This window comes from Eurosta solidaginis, chromosome 1 (genome assembly GCF_040869045.1).
Source record: "Eurosta solidaginis isolate ZX-2024a chromosome 1, ASM4086904v1, whole genome shotgun sequence".
NCBI classification, from domain to species: domain Eukaryota; kingdom Metazoa; phylum Arthropoda; class Insecta; order Diptera; family Tephritidae; genus Eurosta; species Eurosta solidaginis.
In genome coordinates, this window is record NC_090319.1 from 21,337,230 (window position 1) to 21,354,181 (window position 16,952).

Below are 16,952 nucleotides of genomic sequence, written 5' to 3' on the forward strand. Positions count from 1 at the left end.
GCAAGGAGCTGCTGGGAGGATGACAATTTGTGGGAGGGGCGAAACAAATTAGATGGGGTCACACTCAAATGACAGTCCTTGTTCGGGAAAAATGCCGAGTCGCTCCGGTACATAGAACCGACTGCCTTTTACGAGGCAATTTTAAGAGCTGATACAGTAGTAGATATCGTTGTACACCCGCTTGTTCACTGAAGAAAGCGTGCTTGTACAGGCAGTTCGATTGCTGGCGTGAAGGCGGCGATAGATTTGCCGAGATCCATAGTTATCCTTAAAATGGATTGGGACGTATGTCGACACTGATGATGGCGCAACGCCGAAAACGGCTTTTCTCCAAACCTAGTTTAACAAGAGATGACGGAAAATCGTTCCAATATACATAAAGAATTTGACCTTGTAGAGTCCTTCGCTTATTTTATATTATTATTTTTGGTTGTGTAAGTATCGTTGCTCACGGTACGGGATATAAGTATATGGTATGGGGGATTAAAGGACTCAGGCCTGAGTGTAGTGACTACACTTTAGTGTTTTGCGGGAACAATGTACGTGGTAGTAGAGTTGATACGAGCGAAATCAGACAGCAACTCAAGACAAACACATCACCAAAATATATATTGAAGCCTTGAGCATATGCAAAATTTTTGTGCATGCAAGTGCTTCTTTAGACGTGTACACTGCTGTTTTGTTAGAAATAAAGAGCCAGAGCAGAAAATCAGTTAGTGGTAATTTACGAAGGGAAAAGAGTGAATTGATGACATACATAAAAAGAAGAAAGTGAAACGAAAGAGAAAAAGCAGCAAGTGCGAAGAAGATGTAATAGAAAGCGAGGAGTAAGAAGGTGCGCAGTACAAAAACAACGTATATCACGATTTGGATTAACAAAACGATGGTTATTCTGGTCTTACGCTGTGCCATGAAGAAGAAGGCGCTTACCTATCACACCAAAATTCGTAGTTTCAGAGCTAGTGAAAAGCAACATCAAATTCTTTCCAAACACACCTTTTCAATCGGAAGAAATTTTTCCAAAGTGTCGTCGAACCCGGCAGAGCTTTTTGAAATACTCTGAGTGTATACTTACTTACTTATTTAATTGGCGCATAACCATTTAAATGGTTATGGCCGTCCAACAAGGCGCGCCAATCGCTACTTCTCTCTGCCAACCGGCGCCAGTTAGTCACACCGAGGGAATTTAAATCGTTTTCCACCTGGTCCTTCTAACGGAGTGGGGGGCTGCCCTCTATCTAGCGTGTATAACTGTCATAAAAAAGTCGAAAGGAATATTCATCTGCTTGCAGATACTGTTCGCAGTTGACTAAAAATACTTGAGGTTTCGTCGCGGAAATTTGTACGAAAAAGTAAGCAGCCTTTAAGAAAAGCTCGGCCTTTATCTCTTTGAAGGTATATAGCGCTCTGTACTTTCAAAATAACATACATTACAGCGAATTGGACTATCGAATTCGGCCCGATTCTCAAAAGCTCTAAGTCTTTAAAAGATTTGAGATACGCCCAAAAATTAGTATACGCAAATGATCAGAATGACGAGCTGTCCCTTTGAATACAAACTAGCCCCTAAATTTTTGAGATATCTTAATTAAATTTCGTGAGCAGGTATATTTGGGTGCCCGATTAATCATTTGTTGGAACCTACCGGATCAGAGCACTATAACATATATCCTCCAAGCAACCGATATTTCGGTATAAGAAGTTTTCGTCATTTTTTCCTCATTTTAAAAGGTAGAAACTTAAATTTGTACCAGATGCTTAATACATATGGCATGCATTGTTCAAGGCCAGTCATATATATATATAATATAAATCCTATACATCTGATCGTTCAGATTTTACGAAGTTTTAAAATTCCATAAAATTCGATTGCTCAGCTCCATTTATGAAAGCTACGAGGGTCGTGGCACAGCCGAAGAGAGTTGTTTGTTTGTTATCGAAATGTTATAAACTTTCTATCGACAACAAAATTTATCGTTAAATTTCGTCGACAAGCTAGCGTTTTGTTATCGAAAGCTATCGATATGTTATTGAAAAGTTATCGATAATTATCAGTGTGGCAACAGGGCTTCCAATTTGTTATCAGCGTGTAATCGATTTCTTAGCAGACTCTTACTAATTTGCTATTATCGGCGTGTTATAGTTTTATTATTGAAAATTATTTATTGGATTTTTTTGGAAAAGTTTTAGAATAATTTTAGGCTTTTTATCTGTTTGTGAGTCGTATGCTATTGTCGTGTTATCTATTTACTTCTAAAAGTTATCGATATACTTTCGAGAATATATCGATTTGTAATCAAAAAGATATCGATTTGTCATTGAAAGGCTATCAATTTGTTTACAGGGTGCTATCAGTTTGCTATTTGCGCATTTACGACGACTCATCGGTTTGTTATGAAGGATATTCCGTTGAAGTCGATAGGAAAACAATAACTGGACGATAGTTTCACATTCCATAATAAGCCATTATTGGCGGAATAACTTGACGGTTTACCTATTTTGTGGTATAATTTCAACTCCTTTGCGAACTCTAGACGTACATCAATATGCTTACATATCAAGCTTCACAAGTCTTTATTACTGACGCATTTTTCAATTCAGCAGGCGACCAAAATCTTTATCTGCCATATTTTCCCTTGGTTTTTTAATAACTTCTCTGAAACACTCTTGAAATTTCCTTACATAGAGCAAGTCATTGGCATTAAGATCTTTCCTTGCCCGCTATTCTCATAACATCCTTTCTAGTATAGCAAAGATGAATATAAATATCTAAGAAGATATTGGATTAGACCAACTTGTAGTCTGAAAAGCGCGGTCGATCTGATACCCTCGTTTCATATATACGCATACCGCTTTAACCTGCTTGTAGTGTGATATCCAACAACCCTTCCCCCACTTTTTACGTAATTATGTCATAAAACTCTAAAAACAGCAAAATATTATATGGGGTATTCCATCCCATTTCGACCAATTTTGATCCCGACCCCTTTAGAATTGGCTGAAAGTTTTTCTTCTTTTTCTAGCTTACGAAAGACGTTTTTCAGAAGTTTTTCAAATTTTTTCATACAAATCAAAAAAAGTTATGAATTTTTAAAAAAACTCCGTATTTGTTTTCAAAATGCTATAACTTTTTCAAATATTGACCGTTTGGGTTCTTTTTTTTTTAAATTTGTTTTTAAATGTACTTTTCGGAAAAAATTCAAAAAAAATTTTTAAGTTTTTTTTTTTTTGTAATTTTTCAGTTTTTCGAGATTTTTAGAATTTCGCCCTTTTTTTTCTCATAAAAAACTCAAATCAATTCTGCAATCATCCCCACTAATCCCGGAGTGGGCCGAGAATTTTTTTTTTATTTAATTGAAAAAAACAACTTTAAAATTTTTTTTTTATTTTTTCCGAAAAGTACATTTAAAAACATATTAAAAAAAAAATGATCCCAAACGGTCACTTTTTTAAAAAGTTTTAGCATTTTGAAAAAAAACACCGTTTTCCAACTCAAAATAAGTTTTAAATATTTTGAAAAAAAAACGGTGTTTTTTTCAAAATGCTATAACTTTTTCAAAAATTTACCGTTTGGGATACAAAATACAAAAAAAATTTTAAAGTTTTTTTATTTCAATTAAAGAAAAAAAAAAAAAGATTCTCGGCCCACTCCGGGATTAGTGGGGATGATTGCAGAATTGATTGAAGTTTTTTATGAGAAAAAAAAAAACTTTAAAAATTTTTTTGAATTTTTTCCGAAAAGTACATTTAAAAACAAATTTAAAAAAAAAAAGATCCCAAACGGTCAATTTTTGAAAAAGTTATAGCATTTTGAAAACAAAAACGGTGTTTCTTTTAAAATTCATAACTTTTTTTGAGTTGGATGAAAAAATTTGAAAAACTTCTGAGAAACGTCTTTCGTAAGCTAGAAAAAGAGGAAAAACTTTCAGCCAATTCAAAAGGGGTCGGGTTCAAAATTGGTCGAAATGGGATGGAATACCCCATATACAAACTTTACTTGCAAACAACACTCACCTGTCCGCTTTCTTAACACCCGACCACATTGCCGCTGATACTGGTGGCATAAAACGTAAATTACCCACAGGTGGAGATGCATATGGTATACCACGATACGCTTCAACCGGATCTAAATGACGCCCTTCTAGCTGAACAATCACACCGGAAATGGCACCGTTACGTGTATGTATAATGCGTGACGAAAGTTGCGCTGGCAGTTGATCAACTTGTGCGCCATGACCATAACTATTGGCATTATTGTGAGTATTACCACCTCCAACATTAACATTTTGACGATTGTTACGATTACTGCTACTACCACTACTACCAGCACCCGAACCACCGCCAATACCACCTGTTAGTGACGCGGACGTAAATAGGGCGCCTGAAGCAGCAGCAGCCGAGTTAGCGGATGCTAAAGAATTGCTACCCGTTAAAGATAGTGATGGTGCTGACATGGAATTTGCTGCGGTCAACGATGCTGATGTAAACGGTGATGGGGCAGCTAACGATGATGCTGATGTGCCAGATACAATGGTGGGGCTACCGCTGAACGTTAATGAGGACATCGAACGCATGGATTGTATAGAATCAGTGGCAGCTGCGGAGAGTAGGGCACGAAAAGCGGCTGCCGTACTACTTCTTCCATTGCTCGCATCACCACCATTTCCATATATGCTAATATCACGTCCGTTGCGAATGTAACTTTTCGTATTGGCAATTTGACTTGCCGAAGAAGAGCTGTGCTGCGTTGCTGTAGCCGCAATGGCAAATAAGCCGCTGTTACCGCCGCTGTTGACACATATCAAGAGTAGTAGGAGTATGGTTGTTTGTGCTGTTGTTGTTGTTGCTAGCAAGTTAAATGAATTTAATAACATTATCATTATGGCGCTATATACAGCGCTGTATGCGTTAATGGCAATTGTTGTAGCTGCTCGTTTGCTACGTTTCTGGTTTCAGGCAGCTTCTTTTACGTCGTTTATATTATTTTACCTGCTGTTGCGCGTAATTTTTGTTGTTTGTATATTTATATATTTCATTTTGTTGTTGTTAACGTTACTTCTTTTGCGCACTCAATGTACTTAGCACTTTACAAATTTTCAACTTCTATTAGGCAAATTGCTTTTCTTTTCTTAATTGCCAAAGTTGTTTCATCTAATTAAAAGTACAGGCTTTTTCTTCTTTATTTTGTGTCCCTTCTATTTTCACGTGGCCTTTTTAGTCTTATGCATTCTCGGTTATTACATGCATAACAATTTTTTTAAAGTCTTTTGTTGGAGTTCTTAGACGTTGCACAGCCTAGTGTGCTTGAGCTTCGTGATATTCGAAAAGACATTTTTATTAAATAGCACGCCTTGTAACATTGGTTTATTTCCCACTATTCATGAGCTCACCCTAAAAAAAATGAGAAAAAAAAAGAAATCAGCAATGTTTGGATATTTGCTTTTAATTCAACTGGAGGTAGAACAGAGAGGAGGTGTCCCGCATATTTCGAGCTAATATCGTTAGGTTGAACTAGCCGATCAATTAAGACTTCACATTCACTGTATGTGTCCATAGTGTTATTAGATTTTTTTTGAAAACCATGCGGAAAAACATAAATAGGCACGAGGACTTATGTTATAGAATAACTCTGTCCTTTTGGCAAAAACTAGAAGTTTTCTAGGGCTTTGGTTAATTGATCCTAGCTTAGCTTGAGCCTCCACCTCACGAGTTCATGATACGAGTAGAGGACGTGGCCAACCCTTTCTTCCTGTAGGTCGAAATTCCCACATCTTCTGTTAATGATGAGGCTTAACCTATAAGCATGTGACTATAGAAGGCAGTGTCCATTTAGTATGACCATCCTGAGCCTGCAACTTTGTGTTTTCATATGATAAACTTTTTGAGTCTACCGTCGTCTGTCCACGCCTTTCCTGCTTAATGGATCATATGCTACTTCTGTCTAATTTTATTTTCTCCCAAACGGAGATAGATCGGGTGCTGCAACTTCGTTTGCCAACAAATCGGCTTCCTTGTTACCTTCCATCCCGTTTATGATCGGGAGCAGATGTATGATTCGGTCTTAGCGAAGTCTCTCCAATGCTTCTTTGCATTCCAGCACACTTCTTGGTGAAGTACTGTTTTATATTATTGTCTTGATCGCCGCTCGACTATCAAAGTAATAAATAAACAAAAAAAGGCTTACCTGAAACGTTACCATGAACAGTTTAACAGACAAGAGCGTTTCAAGGTTTCAGACTGAATAAGCTAAAGCACCAAAGAAGATATTTATCCACCTGGTTATGGATTATGGGAAACTTTTTGGAAAGAGCTTGTTCTGTTTTCTCGAAGACATGTTTGACTTACTATTTATATTTCCAGAAGAAAAAGCGGCAAGCCAGCTTTCTAGATTAAGAAAGAATCCAGTCTCAGAGAGGACGTTTAAAATGGCGATGTGACAACCACGGATGTGGAAGTGGGAGACAAGCCAGAAGTAGAAAATGCTAAGAATCCACCTTTCTCGGTAGTGCTAAAGGGAGGTGACACTAAGACTACGGGTGTTTCTGAAGGGGTGAGTGATGTAGCAAAGCAGTCACTGACTGTTGTGCTGGTTATTTATTTCGGACAACTGACTACTGAAAGCTTGAGTTCTTTAAAAAAGGAGCTTATTAGCTTTAAGCTAAAGATGATGCGCCAAGAATTAACTAAGCCTCTTCTGATATTTCAAGGTATAATTGGACGGCGCTTGATAAACCATCCGGCTCAGACCATGAGCATATCAGGCTCAGTATCCCCTTCAAATGGTAGAGAAGGGACGCATCTTTAGAAACCCCAGCTCAATTAACTTGTACAAATTCCTGAAAGAATAAGCAATAAAACTGGGACAACAAGACTGCATATAACAGAGCCTTTCGTCTTCTTTTGTTGTTGTTTTTGTAGCGATAAAGACACTCCCCAAAGGGAGTGTTATCGACGTTGATGGTACTTTGCCGTATGTAGATACAGTAAGTTCCGGTACCAAGCACCATTAAGGAATTAGCCCTACCATCTCGGGAACGATTTAGTGGGATCACATGAAATCTTCTTGGTCCTACCGCCCTCCCACCCTCTGAGAAACTCGCGGTCGACAGAGCGTCGGCTGTTAAAGAAACAGGATTCGTTTGCAAGAAGATTTAGAGGAAAAGCAAAGCCGCTTTTTTGAAGCAGTTAGCTGTTTTAGCTAGCAAAAAGCCAAGCAGGGACGAGTATGGGGATCTGTTTGGAATCCATCAGCATGAAATTCAGAGAGGTAACAGAGTCTCAAGGAAAATTGTATGCGCGGACATTAAATGCTCCTGCCAAATAGCATGAACGAGGAAAGTCCCAGTGGGAACTGATATAGTCCAGGAACTTATAAAAAAACATAATTTTCATCGTAAGATAATGCAGAAGAACCGGGCAACTTATACTTCGTTCACGAAAAGGAAAGTGCCGGGCTTGATGACCGATACCAAGTTCAGTTTAAATCGCCAGCCCATGCGGCATATTCCCGGGCATGCTACATATTTCGAGCAGAGTTATTTTGAAATGGCTTTAAATAATACTGGATAGTTGCATAAGATTGAGTCATCTGTCATATATATTACAAAGACTACAGACCCCATATCTTAACATTACTTCTGCTCTAAACCTTCAAAAGGCTGGTAGATGTGTATTTCAACTCGACATGAATCGAAAGCTGAACTCTAACACACAACCTGCCTACACCACGGCCAAGTCGATAGAAACCAAGCTGCATAGATTGTTTATAAACATAGAGAAAGCTTCGGAACATATGACGTAAGCCTTTGGATTGTTCTAAGTTACTGCCGCGGTTCAAAAAACATCTCTGACCGAACCATTGGCGGTGGCCTTGGTTACAGTGAAATACATCCAGGCCTTACCAGAAAGATTGGCTGCATGTTAAATTCCTTCTTAATGGGAGTTGTATGAGGCCACAAAATCTGGGGACATGGTCACGCTACAGTGCGAGATATTATCATCACTGAAGTGGACGCTGGTTAACAAGCAACTGCTATTGCGGCTTGAAGCCCCAGCGGGTTAGGGGATCAGAATATACCCGCGGTAGATATGCCTGTCGTAAGAGGCGACTAAAATACCAAATTCAAGGGATTGTGTAACGCAACCCTTCAGGTTGCCAGCGCAATATATAGCTTCTCCGAACCCAATTGTCAACCTCACCTACATAAATCGTTCCCGAGATGGTCGGGCTAGCACCTTAATGGTGCTGTGGTACCGGAGCGTACCGGCTCTTTATCCGGCAAAGGACTATCACATCGAAAACACTCCCCAAAGCCTTGGGGGAGCAACCTTGTCGCTACAACAACAACAACAACATTGCGGCTTGAAGAAGAACGCGTCAAGCTTACGGCATAGGTAGATGACATTGCACTTTCTATAAGTGAAAAATGCATTCGAATAGTTAACACAATCGACCAAGTATACTAAACATATAACCAGACATGTGGCTGCAAAGTGTCAAAGATAATGCTATTAAACATTTAAGAGTGGCACATCTTTTAGGGCTAAAAGAAGCATTTGGCATAAATGTCATAGTTATGCTATAAAATAGGTCCTATTGTTTGATATTCTTTTTCGTTATTTTCATGTAGCAAACTCCTGATAAAGTTATGAACTCATTCAGACCATGTAAGATTTTCACGGATAAGCCAGTTCCATCCTGACCAACCTATTGAAGAAATGTTCTTTTATTTGGTACAGATCTTGTATCAAAATTTAGTTTCTATTAAGATTCCACCCAATAGCTCTGCTTTTAATATACTTCAAGGTATCTAAAATTGCTAGCGAGTAGTTTCAATTTATATTCCTCGTAACTACTTATTTTAAAATTATTTAGTTTTATTAAATTTAAGGCTCAGTTAATCCAACCTTGAAAGTTCATATATGAACTATATCTATTCTTATGCTAACCTTCAGTTCTCATTTACCAACACGCACACACACTCATTTTCAGCGAAAAAGTAATTTCCTTAAGCCTCAACTCAAGTAAGCTAATGCAATTCAGATGCCTCCTCTTATGCTGCAATTCAGCGAGATGTTTAATTCATACAAAAAATTATACTAACATATACATACATATATGCAATGCTTGATATAACCCTGCAAAGAATTGTGCGATATATCCATAAAGAGAGTGGTATGCTATTGATTTATTTTGCTCACACTGGGATATAATTGATCCGCTATAGTCCCTTTTGGGTATATTTGGCATCAGTCAGTTTGAAATTTATGTAATCCATTGAAAAAAAAAATAAATAAATAAATAAAAAAAAATAAAACAAACAACAACGGAATGAATAAAATAAAAAAATTAAATGTGATTGAATAGCATTATTTAAAAAAAATGCGGAGCTATGTATCGAACCTGAGATACTAGGACCATATGATCCATTATCATAATTTTTGTTTTTTTTTTCTTCTACAACACCAGTACGAAAAAAAATTATGAATATTGTATTAAGGTGTAAAAAATTATAAAATCCGTACAAAATTCCGTACGGGAAGAAAGAGGGCTTGTCCGACAGTACCCATAGGCGCACCAAAGAGGTTTTGTGATTGTGGCTGTAGAGACAGGAAGAAAATATATCCGACATTACCAGTACGGATACAAAAACTGTCTGTCGGACACTTCCCATAGGGGTACAAAGAGAAAGTGTCGAACAGTGCAGAAAAGATCTGTCTGACAGTACACGTAGGCATAAAAAGAGGACATATATAACCGTACCCATAGGGGTACAAAGACAATTTGTCGAACATTACAAAAAGGATCTGTCCGACAGTACCCGATTAGGCATAAACAGGTACAATTGTCTCTTCATAGGACATGCTCACACAAAAGGGATCAGAACTGGCTATAGTCGCATACTCCTTTGCAAATCATACCAGCTTCATTCTAAACTACTCGCATTTTTTGCAGGGAAGCAAAACAAATAGCAGATTTGTATTAAAACAAGTAAGGAAGGCTAAGTTCGGGTGTAACCGAACATTACATACTCAGCTGAGAGCTTTGGAGACAAAATAAGGGAAAATTACTATTTAGCAAAATGAACCTAGGGTAACCCTGGAATGTGTTTGTATGACATGTGTATCAAATGAAAGGTGTTAATGATTATTTAAAACGTAGTGGGCCTTAGTTCTATAGGTGGACGCCTTTTCGAGATATGGCAATAAGGGTGGACATGGGGTGACTCTAAAATGTGTTTGTACGATATGGGTATAAAATTAAAAGTATTAATGAGGGCTTTAAAAGGGAGTATCCCTTAGTTGTATATGTGAAGGCGTTTTGGAAATATCGACCAAAATGTGAACCAGGGTGACCCAGAACATATTCTGTCGGGTACCGTTATTTTATTTATATATGTCATACCACGAAAAGAATTCCTGCCAAGATTCCAAGGGCTTTTGATTTCGCGCTGTAGAACTTTTTCATTTTCTTCTACTTAATATGGTAGGTGTCCCACCCATATTACAAAGTTTTTTTCTAAAGATATATTTTGCGTCAATGAACCAATTCAATTACCATGTTTCATCTCTTTTTTCATATTTGGTACAGAATTATGGTATTTTTTCATTTTTCGTAATTTTCGATATCGGAAAAGTGGGGGTGGTCATAGTCGGATCTCGGCCATATTTTATACCAAGGTAAAGTGACTTCAGATAAGTACGTGAACTAAGTTTAGTTAATATAAATGGTTTTTTGCGCAAGCTATCATGTTAACGGCCGAGCGGAAAGACAGACGGTCGACTGTGTATAAAAACTGGGCGTGGCTTCAACCGATTTCACCCATTTTCACAGAAAACAGTTATCGTTATAGAATCTATGTCTAAAATCTATACCAAAATCTATAACAAATTTCACAAGGATTGGTAAATTTTGTTTCGACTAATGGCATTAAAAGATTTCTAGACGAATTAAATGAAAAAGGGCGGAGATACGCCCATTTTGAAATGGCTTTTATCTTTGTATTTTGTTGCACCATATCATTACTGGAGTCGAATGTTGACACAATTTACTTTTATACAGTGAAGATATTATTTTTTTGTTAAAATTTGACTTAAAATTTTTTTTTTTTTAAAGAGGGCGTGTTCGTCATCCGCTTTCGCAAATTTTTATTTAGCACACATATAGTGATAGGAGTAACGTGCCTACCAAATTTCATCATGATATCTTCAACGACTGCCAAATTACAGCTTGCAAAACTTTTAAATTACCTTCTTTTAAAAGTGGGCGGAGCCACGCCCATTGCCTTAAATTTTTCTAATTTTCTATTTTGCGTCATAAGGTCAACATACCTACAAAGTTTCATAGCTTTATCCGTCTTTGGTAATCAATTATCGCACTTTTCCCGTTTTTCGAAATTTTCGATATCGAAAAAGTGGGCGTGGTTGTAGTCCGATTTCGTTCATTTTAAATAGCGATCTGAGATGAGCGAACCTAAATACCAAATTTCATCAAGATACCACAAAATTTATTCAAGTAATCGTGTTTACAGATGGACGGACAGACGGACGGACGGCCGGACGGACATGGCTAAATGAATTTCTTTTTGCACCGAGATCCTTTTGATATATAGAAGTCTATATCTATATCGATTAGTTTATGCCGTTACGGATTACCGTTATGCGAACAAAGTTAATATACTCTGAGAGATCTGCTCAGTTGAGTATAAAAAGTGAAAAGATTTACATATATAAATTTGACGCGTATCCGTTTCGTTTGCTAAAGCTTTTAGCATTTGTTGTGCAGTTTCAGTTTTTATAGTTAAAATTGTTTTTATTTGCATATTTTGCACGTAAGAGTATGTGTGTACGTATATTTGTTATTGTCTTACTAATAGCTTTGCTATTGTCTCTTCTTCGTACGTTAGTACGCGTGTGTGTGTGTGGTAGGATTTAATGAAATGCAGTGGAAAACGGCCTTGTCCTTGTTTGTTGTACATTGCATATACTCCATTGGATTTACTGCTTTACCTGTTTACTTGTGTACTAACATATTTGCATATGTCTAAATATGTATATACACAAGTTCATATATACATCAATTCATACAAATATATCCACATATGTACGAATGAATTTGTCTTCTTATTCAAAGTTGGTCTGTTGGTTGCGCATCTGTGGCATTCATTCAATTCTCTTTCACTTAGTTCTCGCTCATTTCGCACTCAAACATTTAGTCTACCCACATATATGGATATGAACAATAAATGCGCTATGCAATTCTCATTTACATCTGTTTGACAGTTTGTGCTAATACTTACAGTTCTTATCTGCTTTCGTTATACTAGTACAACCAAGTTTGGAATTGTAGGCGAGCCTGTTGTATATACTTGCTGTCTATCCGATTGTCTAGCATTTCATACAGATTGCGACTTCAAGTTGAATACTTCGTAAGTGCGCCTGATTAAAAGAATATTCACGCACTCACACGATTTTACAGTTACTTGCAGTGTAAATAGGTGCATGTAAAAAATGATAAGAAAATAAAGGAGAAAGACGAGGAATGGTGAATTAAGGAAAGGAAGGAAAATGGAACGGAGGGGAGAAAATTAAATATAAGAAGTCAAAAAAACCGAAACCTGAGGGCGTGCTATCAATTTGTATCAAAGTGTTAACGGTTTGTCATAAAAGTGGTAACGGTTTGTTAATGAAGTGTTATCGGTTTATTACTGGCAGGTTACGGGCAAGCTGTCCATTTCCTATCGATATCGACCAATTATAGGTTTGCTTTAGGCATGTTATCGAAAAGGTATAAACGAGCTTTCCATTTGTTATCAACAAGTTTTTAATTTGATATTGATAAAAAAAGGTTATTGATGAAATATCGATTTGTTACTGAAGAGTTATAAACTTTATACTGATAGTAAAGGCCACGTATGAGTAGTCGACTTTTTATATACGTGCTATCTGTTCACAATCAAAATGTTATCGAATATTTATCGGTATATAACCAAACATTTATAGATTTGTTATCAAAAACTTATCGACATGTTATCGCAATGTTATTCGTTTGTTATCGCCGGATATTTATAATGGCGATTTGATATCGGAAAGTTATCGATTTGTTATTTAAATGCTATCGCCAAGTTATCCGCTTGTTAGCAGAGCGTTACCAATTTGTAATATGCGTCTTAGCGAAAAGCTGTCGATCTTTTTGCAAAAAGTTATCGATTCTTTGTCAAAAGGTTAACGAAATGTTATTAACTTTTAATCAAAAAGTTATCGAGTTGATCCGATACCTAATTTGTATCCGTGTGTTTTCGAAAAGTTATCGATATTATAAAAAAAATTATCGCTTTGTTATCAAGAAATTATTTAAAAGTTATCGGTTTGATATCGGAATGTTGCAAATATGTTATCGGCATGTTATCGAAAAGTTATTGATTTGTTATAAAAATGTTATGAAAATTTTGTATACTCAGCGTGCCTTGCACACAGAGTATATTAAGTTTGATTGGATAACTGTTGTTTGTACAGGTATAAAGGAATGGAAATAGATATAGACTTCCACATATCAAAATCATCAGTATCGAAAAAAAATTTGATTGAGCCATGTCCGTCCGTCCATCTGTCCGTTAACACGATAAATTTGGTACACAAACTTATCGGGACCCAGAATAGATTGGTATTGAAAATAAGCGAAATCGGATGATAACCACGCCCACTTTTTATATATAACATTTTGGAAAACTCAAAAAACTTGATTATTTAGTAAATAATACACTTAGAGTGTTGGATGAGGATTGATATTGAGACTCTTGATCAAAATTTGGAAAAAAAAAATATTTAAAATGAACGTGGCACCGCCCACTTGTGATAAAATAAATTTTACAAATATTATTAATATTAATCAAAAATCATTAAACCTATTGTAACAAAATTCAGCAGAGAGGTTGCCTTTACTACAAGGAATGCTTTGAAGAAAAATTAACGAGATCGATTAAAGACCACGCCCACTTTCATATAAAAGATTTGTAAAAGGGTTGTAAACCAACAAAATAAGCTCTGTCTTAGCAAAAAGAGCTTTGTATCAATAGAATTTTACTTTATACATTGAATTATAACATTAAATTTGAAAACTCTAAAATTTTTGAAAATGGATGTGACTCCGCCCCTTTTATGACCAAGCAATTTTCTATGATTCGGGAGCCATAACCGAAGAAAAATTAACATAAGTAACATAGTAAAATTGTGTACGTATATTTTCTTAAAGCAGAAAATGTTTCTAGTAAAAATGGATGGGGTCGGTTAAAGACTACGGCAACTTAGATGTAAAACAAGTTTAAAAGGATCTCAGACTAGAATAATAAGCTAGAACTTAGCAAAAAATAATTTTGAATCAACGATATTTCACTTATGGAGTTTTAGTGTAAGAGGAAATGGGGAGACATTTTTTTTTAAACGGGCAGTGCAACGTGTTAAGTAGAAAAGTGATTGATCTGAAATGAAATGTATAATTGAAGCTCACGCTGAGTATATAATGTTCGGCTACACCCGAACCTAGACACCTTTACTTGTTTTCGTTCGTTATGGTTCAGGGATAATTTAGAAAAAAAAAAATGAGAAAGTAAGCGGTGCCACGCCCCCCATTAGGAAAAGTTTAAATTGGGTTTATATATATGTGGAAATTGAGGTGAAAGTAGGAGGGGGCAAGAGTGGGGGCGGTAGTGATGGTGGGAGTGAGAGCGGGAATGAGAATGCGACTGTGAATAGCTTGGTAGCGGGAAGTGGGAACGGGAAAGTGCGGGAGCGAGGAATAAGAACAGGAATGGGTGTGGGTAGAGAAAGCTGGAGTGGGAAGGAAAATGAGAATGACATCGGGAACTGGAATGGGGGTGGGAACGGTAATGTGAGTGGGAGTGAGTGTGGGAGTGGGAAAGGACATGTGAGTGGTAGTATGGGTGAGAGCGGGAATGAAAATAGGGGTGGGAGTGAGTGTTGGAGGGTGAGTTGGAGTAGGAGTTAGAGTGAGAGTGAGTATCAAACTAATTTCGTAAGCTAAATTCTTCTTTTTTCTATTTGCCATGATTTAAGAAAAATTTCAATGAATTTTGTATCTGAAACCATGCTAACCAATCTCAAAAACATTTTTCGAAAAACAATCCGAAAATTCAAGAATTTTATTTTGAACATCGATTTTTTACTTCGAACTTTTTATTTAGAGTTTTCCGAATGCTATCGAGTATGCAGTTTTGCAATACAAAAATACTTTAAGTCAAACAAAGGACAAATTATAGATAGTTCAAGAACCTATGTGTACTTTGTATGGAAAAAATATAAAACACCAAACGGAAAAAACGTTAATACGAATTTTGGGAGACCTATAATATTTTATTTCATTATATATAAATTTATTGTGCTGCAAAACTGCATACCCAAAAAAATTCAAAACACCTTAATAAATAGTTTCGTATATTTTCAAAAACGTTTTTGAACTTGGATTACTTAGATTCAGTTACAAAGTTCATTAAATTTGTTTACTTAGTTAATGGAAATTGAAAATAAAGAAGAATTTATTTATCGATAAAATTGCACCTGCTATTTTCGTGCTCGTTGCTGTATATTTGCTAATGAATTTTGTGTACGATTTTATACACAAAAACAGTTTCCACTTTTGAATACAGATGCCTGCATACGCACGTATCCTCTTTGAGACTATTTAGCAGTATTCAGCGCACTATAGACTACATTTGTTGTTGTCAAGCGCAGATATGAACTCACACACAAACAAACACATATCTATTTAAACATACCACAGGCGCTAGCCTCACTGGTGTTGTTTTGTAATTATTGTAGTTTTGATTCGGTACAACTGCACTTATTCAATGCTTAACTGCAGTACGTTACGCTACTTTACGCGCGAATGTATTTAAATCCCAGCCTAAGGACAATTGTCATACCTACTCAGTTGTCAGTTGGTATTATTGTTTTATGCTTTTGTTTATAACAGCTTTTAACTATACTCTTTTGTTTTATTTTTATTTACCAGCGTTTTATATGCAGTGTCTCATCAAATCACCAATTTGCATACACACTTCTCGCAACTGTATAATATTATGTATATAGTTGTGTAAATATGAATGCGCGCTTAAATTTCACTATTTGCCCTACAGTCGACATGGCGTATACGTAACAAATACGAGCTACACCTGCAATTTGAATTTATTTTCTTGCCACTTTTGATGCCATACACATTCACAAATATATATATGTGTATCAGTGAGCTGCAATTATTCATGTTTTAAGGTTATTAGTGGACTAACCAAAAAATTAGTATTAGTGCGTACACAAACAAAGAATATCAAGCCTTATATCCACTAAAACACATTTACCAAGTCATGCTTTGTAAAATGAATAACCGCTCATAAGCCACGAAGCAGTTCAGTACTAAATTGTCTTATTGAGCAAGAAAGTCAACTGTGTTATACGAAAACGCTAATTGGAATAAGTAAGACTAATAGTGCAATAAAATGAATATAGTCATATCAGTCTTCTGACGCTAGCAACACAACGATGTCCACGAAACTAAAATGAATACAGCGCTAAAGAAAAACCGATTATAAACGAAGTATACAGTGTATTACACACGAAACCAACATGCTACTGAGTTAAAGCGACTATGATTTCAGTTTATACGCAACAATGTCATATATGTATGGGCGGGGCACTCGTATGTATTTTCTATTTTATGTGCTAGTCACTCATAATATTTGTCTGTACTTGACTAAGTACACATTTAGACACAATTTTTTGGCTCATGACTAAGTGCACTAATTTTATTAGTACTCAAAGCAGACCTCTGATGTGCATGTATGTATGTAGATGTATACGTGAGTCTACTGGTACGTGTACATATGTGTTTATGAAGTGCTGCATATGCGCGCCTCAGTGCATTTAACATCGTTTTGCTATGT

At 36.3% G+C, this 16,952-nt stretch overlaps 1 protein-coding gene across 10 annotated transcripts in view; it reads right to left on the minus strand.

The window, feature by feature from the left end:
* Positions 1 to 16,952, minus strand: part of Nlg3 (Neuroligin 3) — a 328,557-nt gene that overhangs the window by 148,562 nt on the left and 163,043 nt on the right. For all 10 annotated transcript variants that reach the window (XM_067782374.1, XM_067782348.1, XM_067782368.1 and 7 more), the window contains one exon: positions 4,015 to 5,391. In XM_067782374.1, the coding sequence (XP_067638475.1) occupies positions 4,015 to 4,880 (866 nt within the window). In that variant the 5' untranslated portion in view covers positions 4,881 to 5,391. The remainder of the gene's footprint in view (positions 1 to 4,014; positions 5,392 to 16,952) is intronic.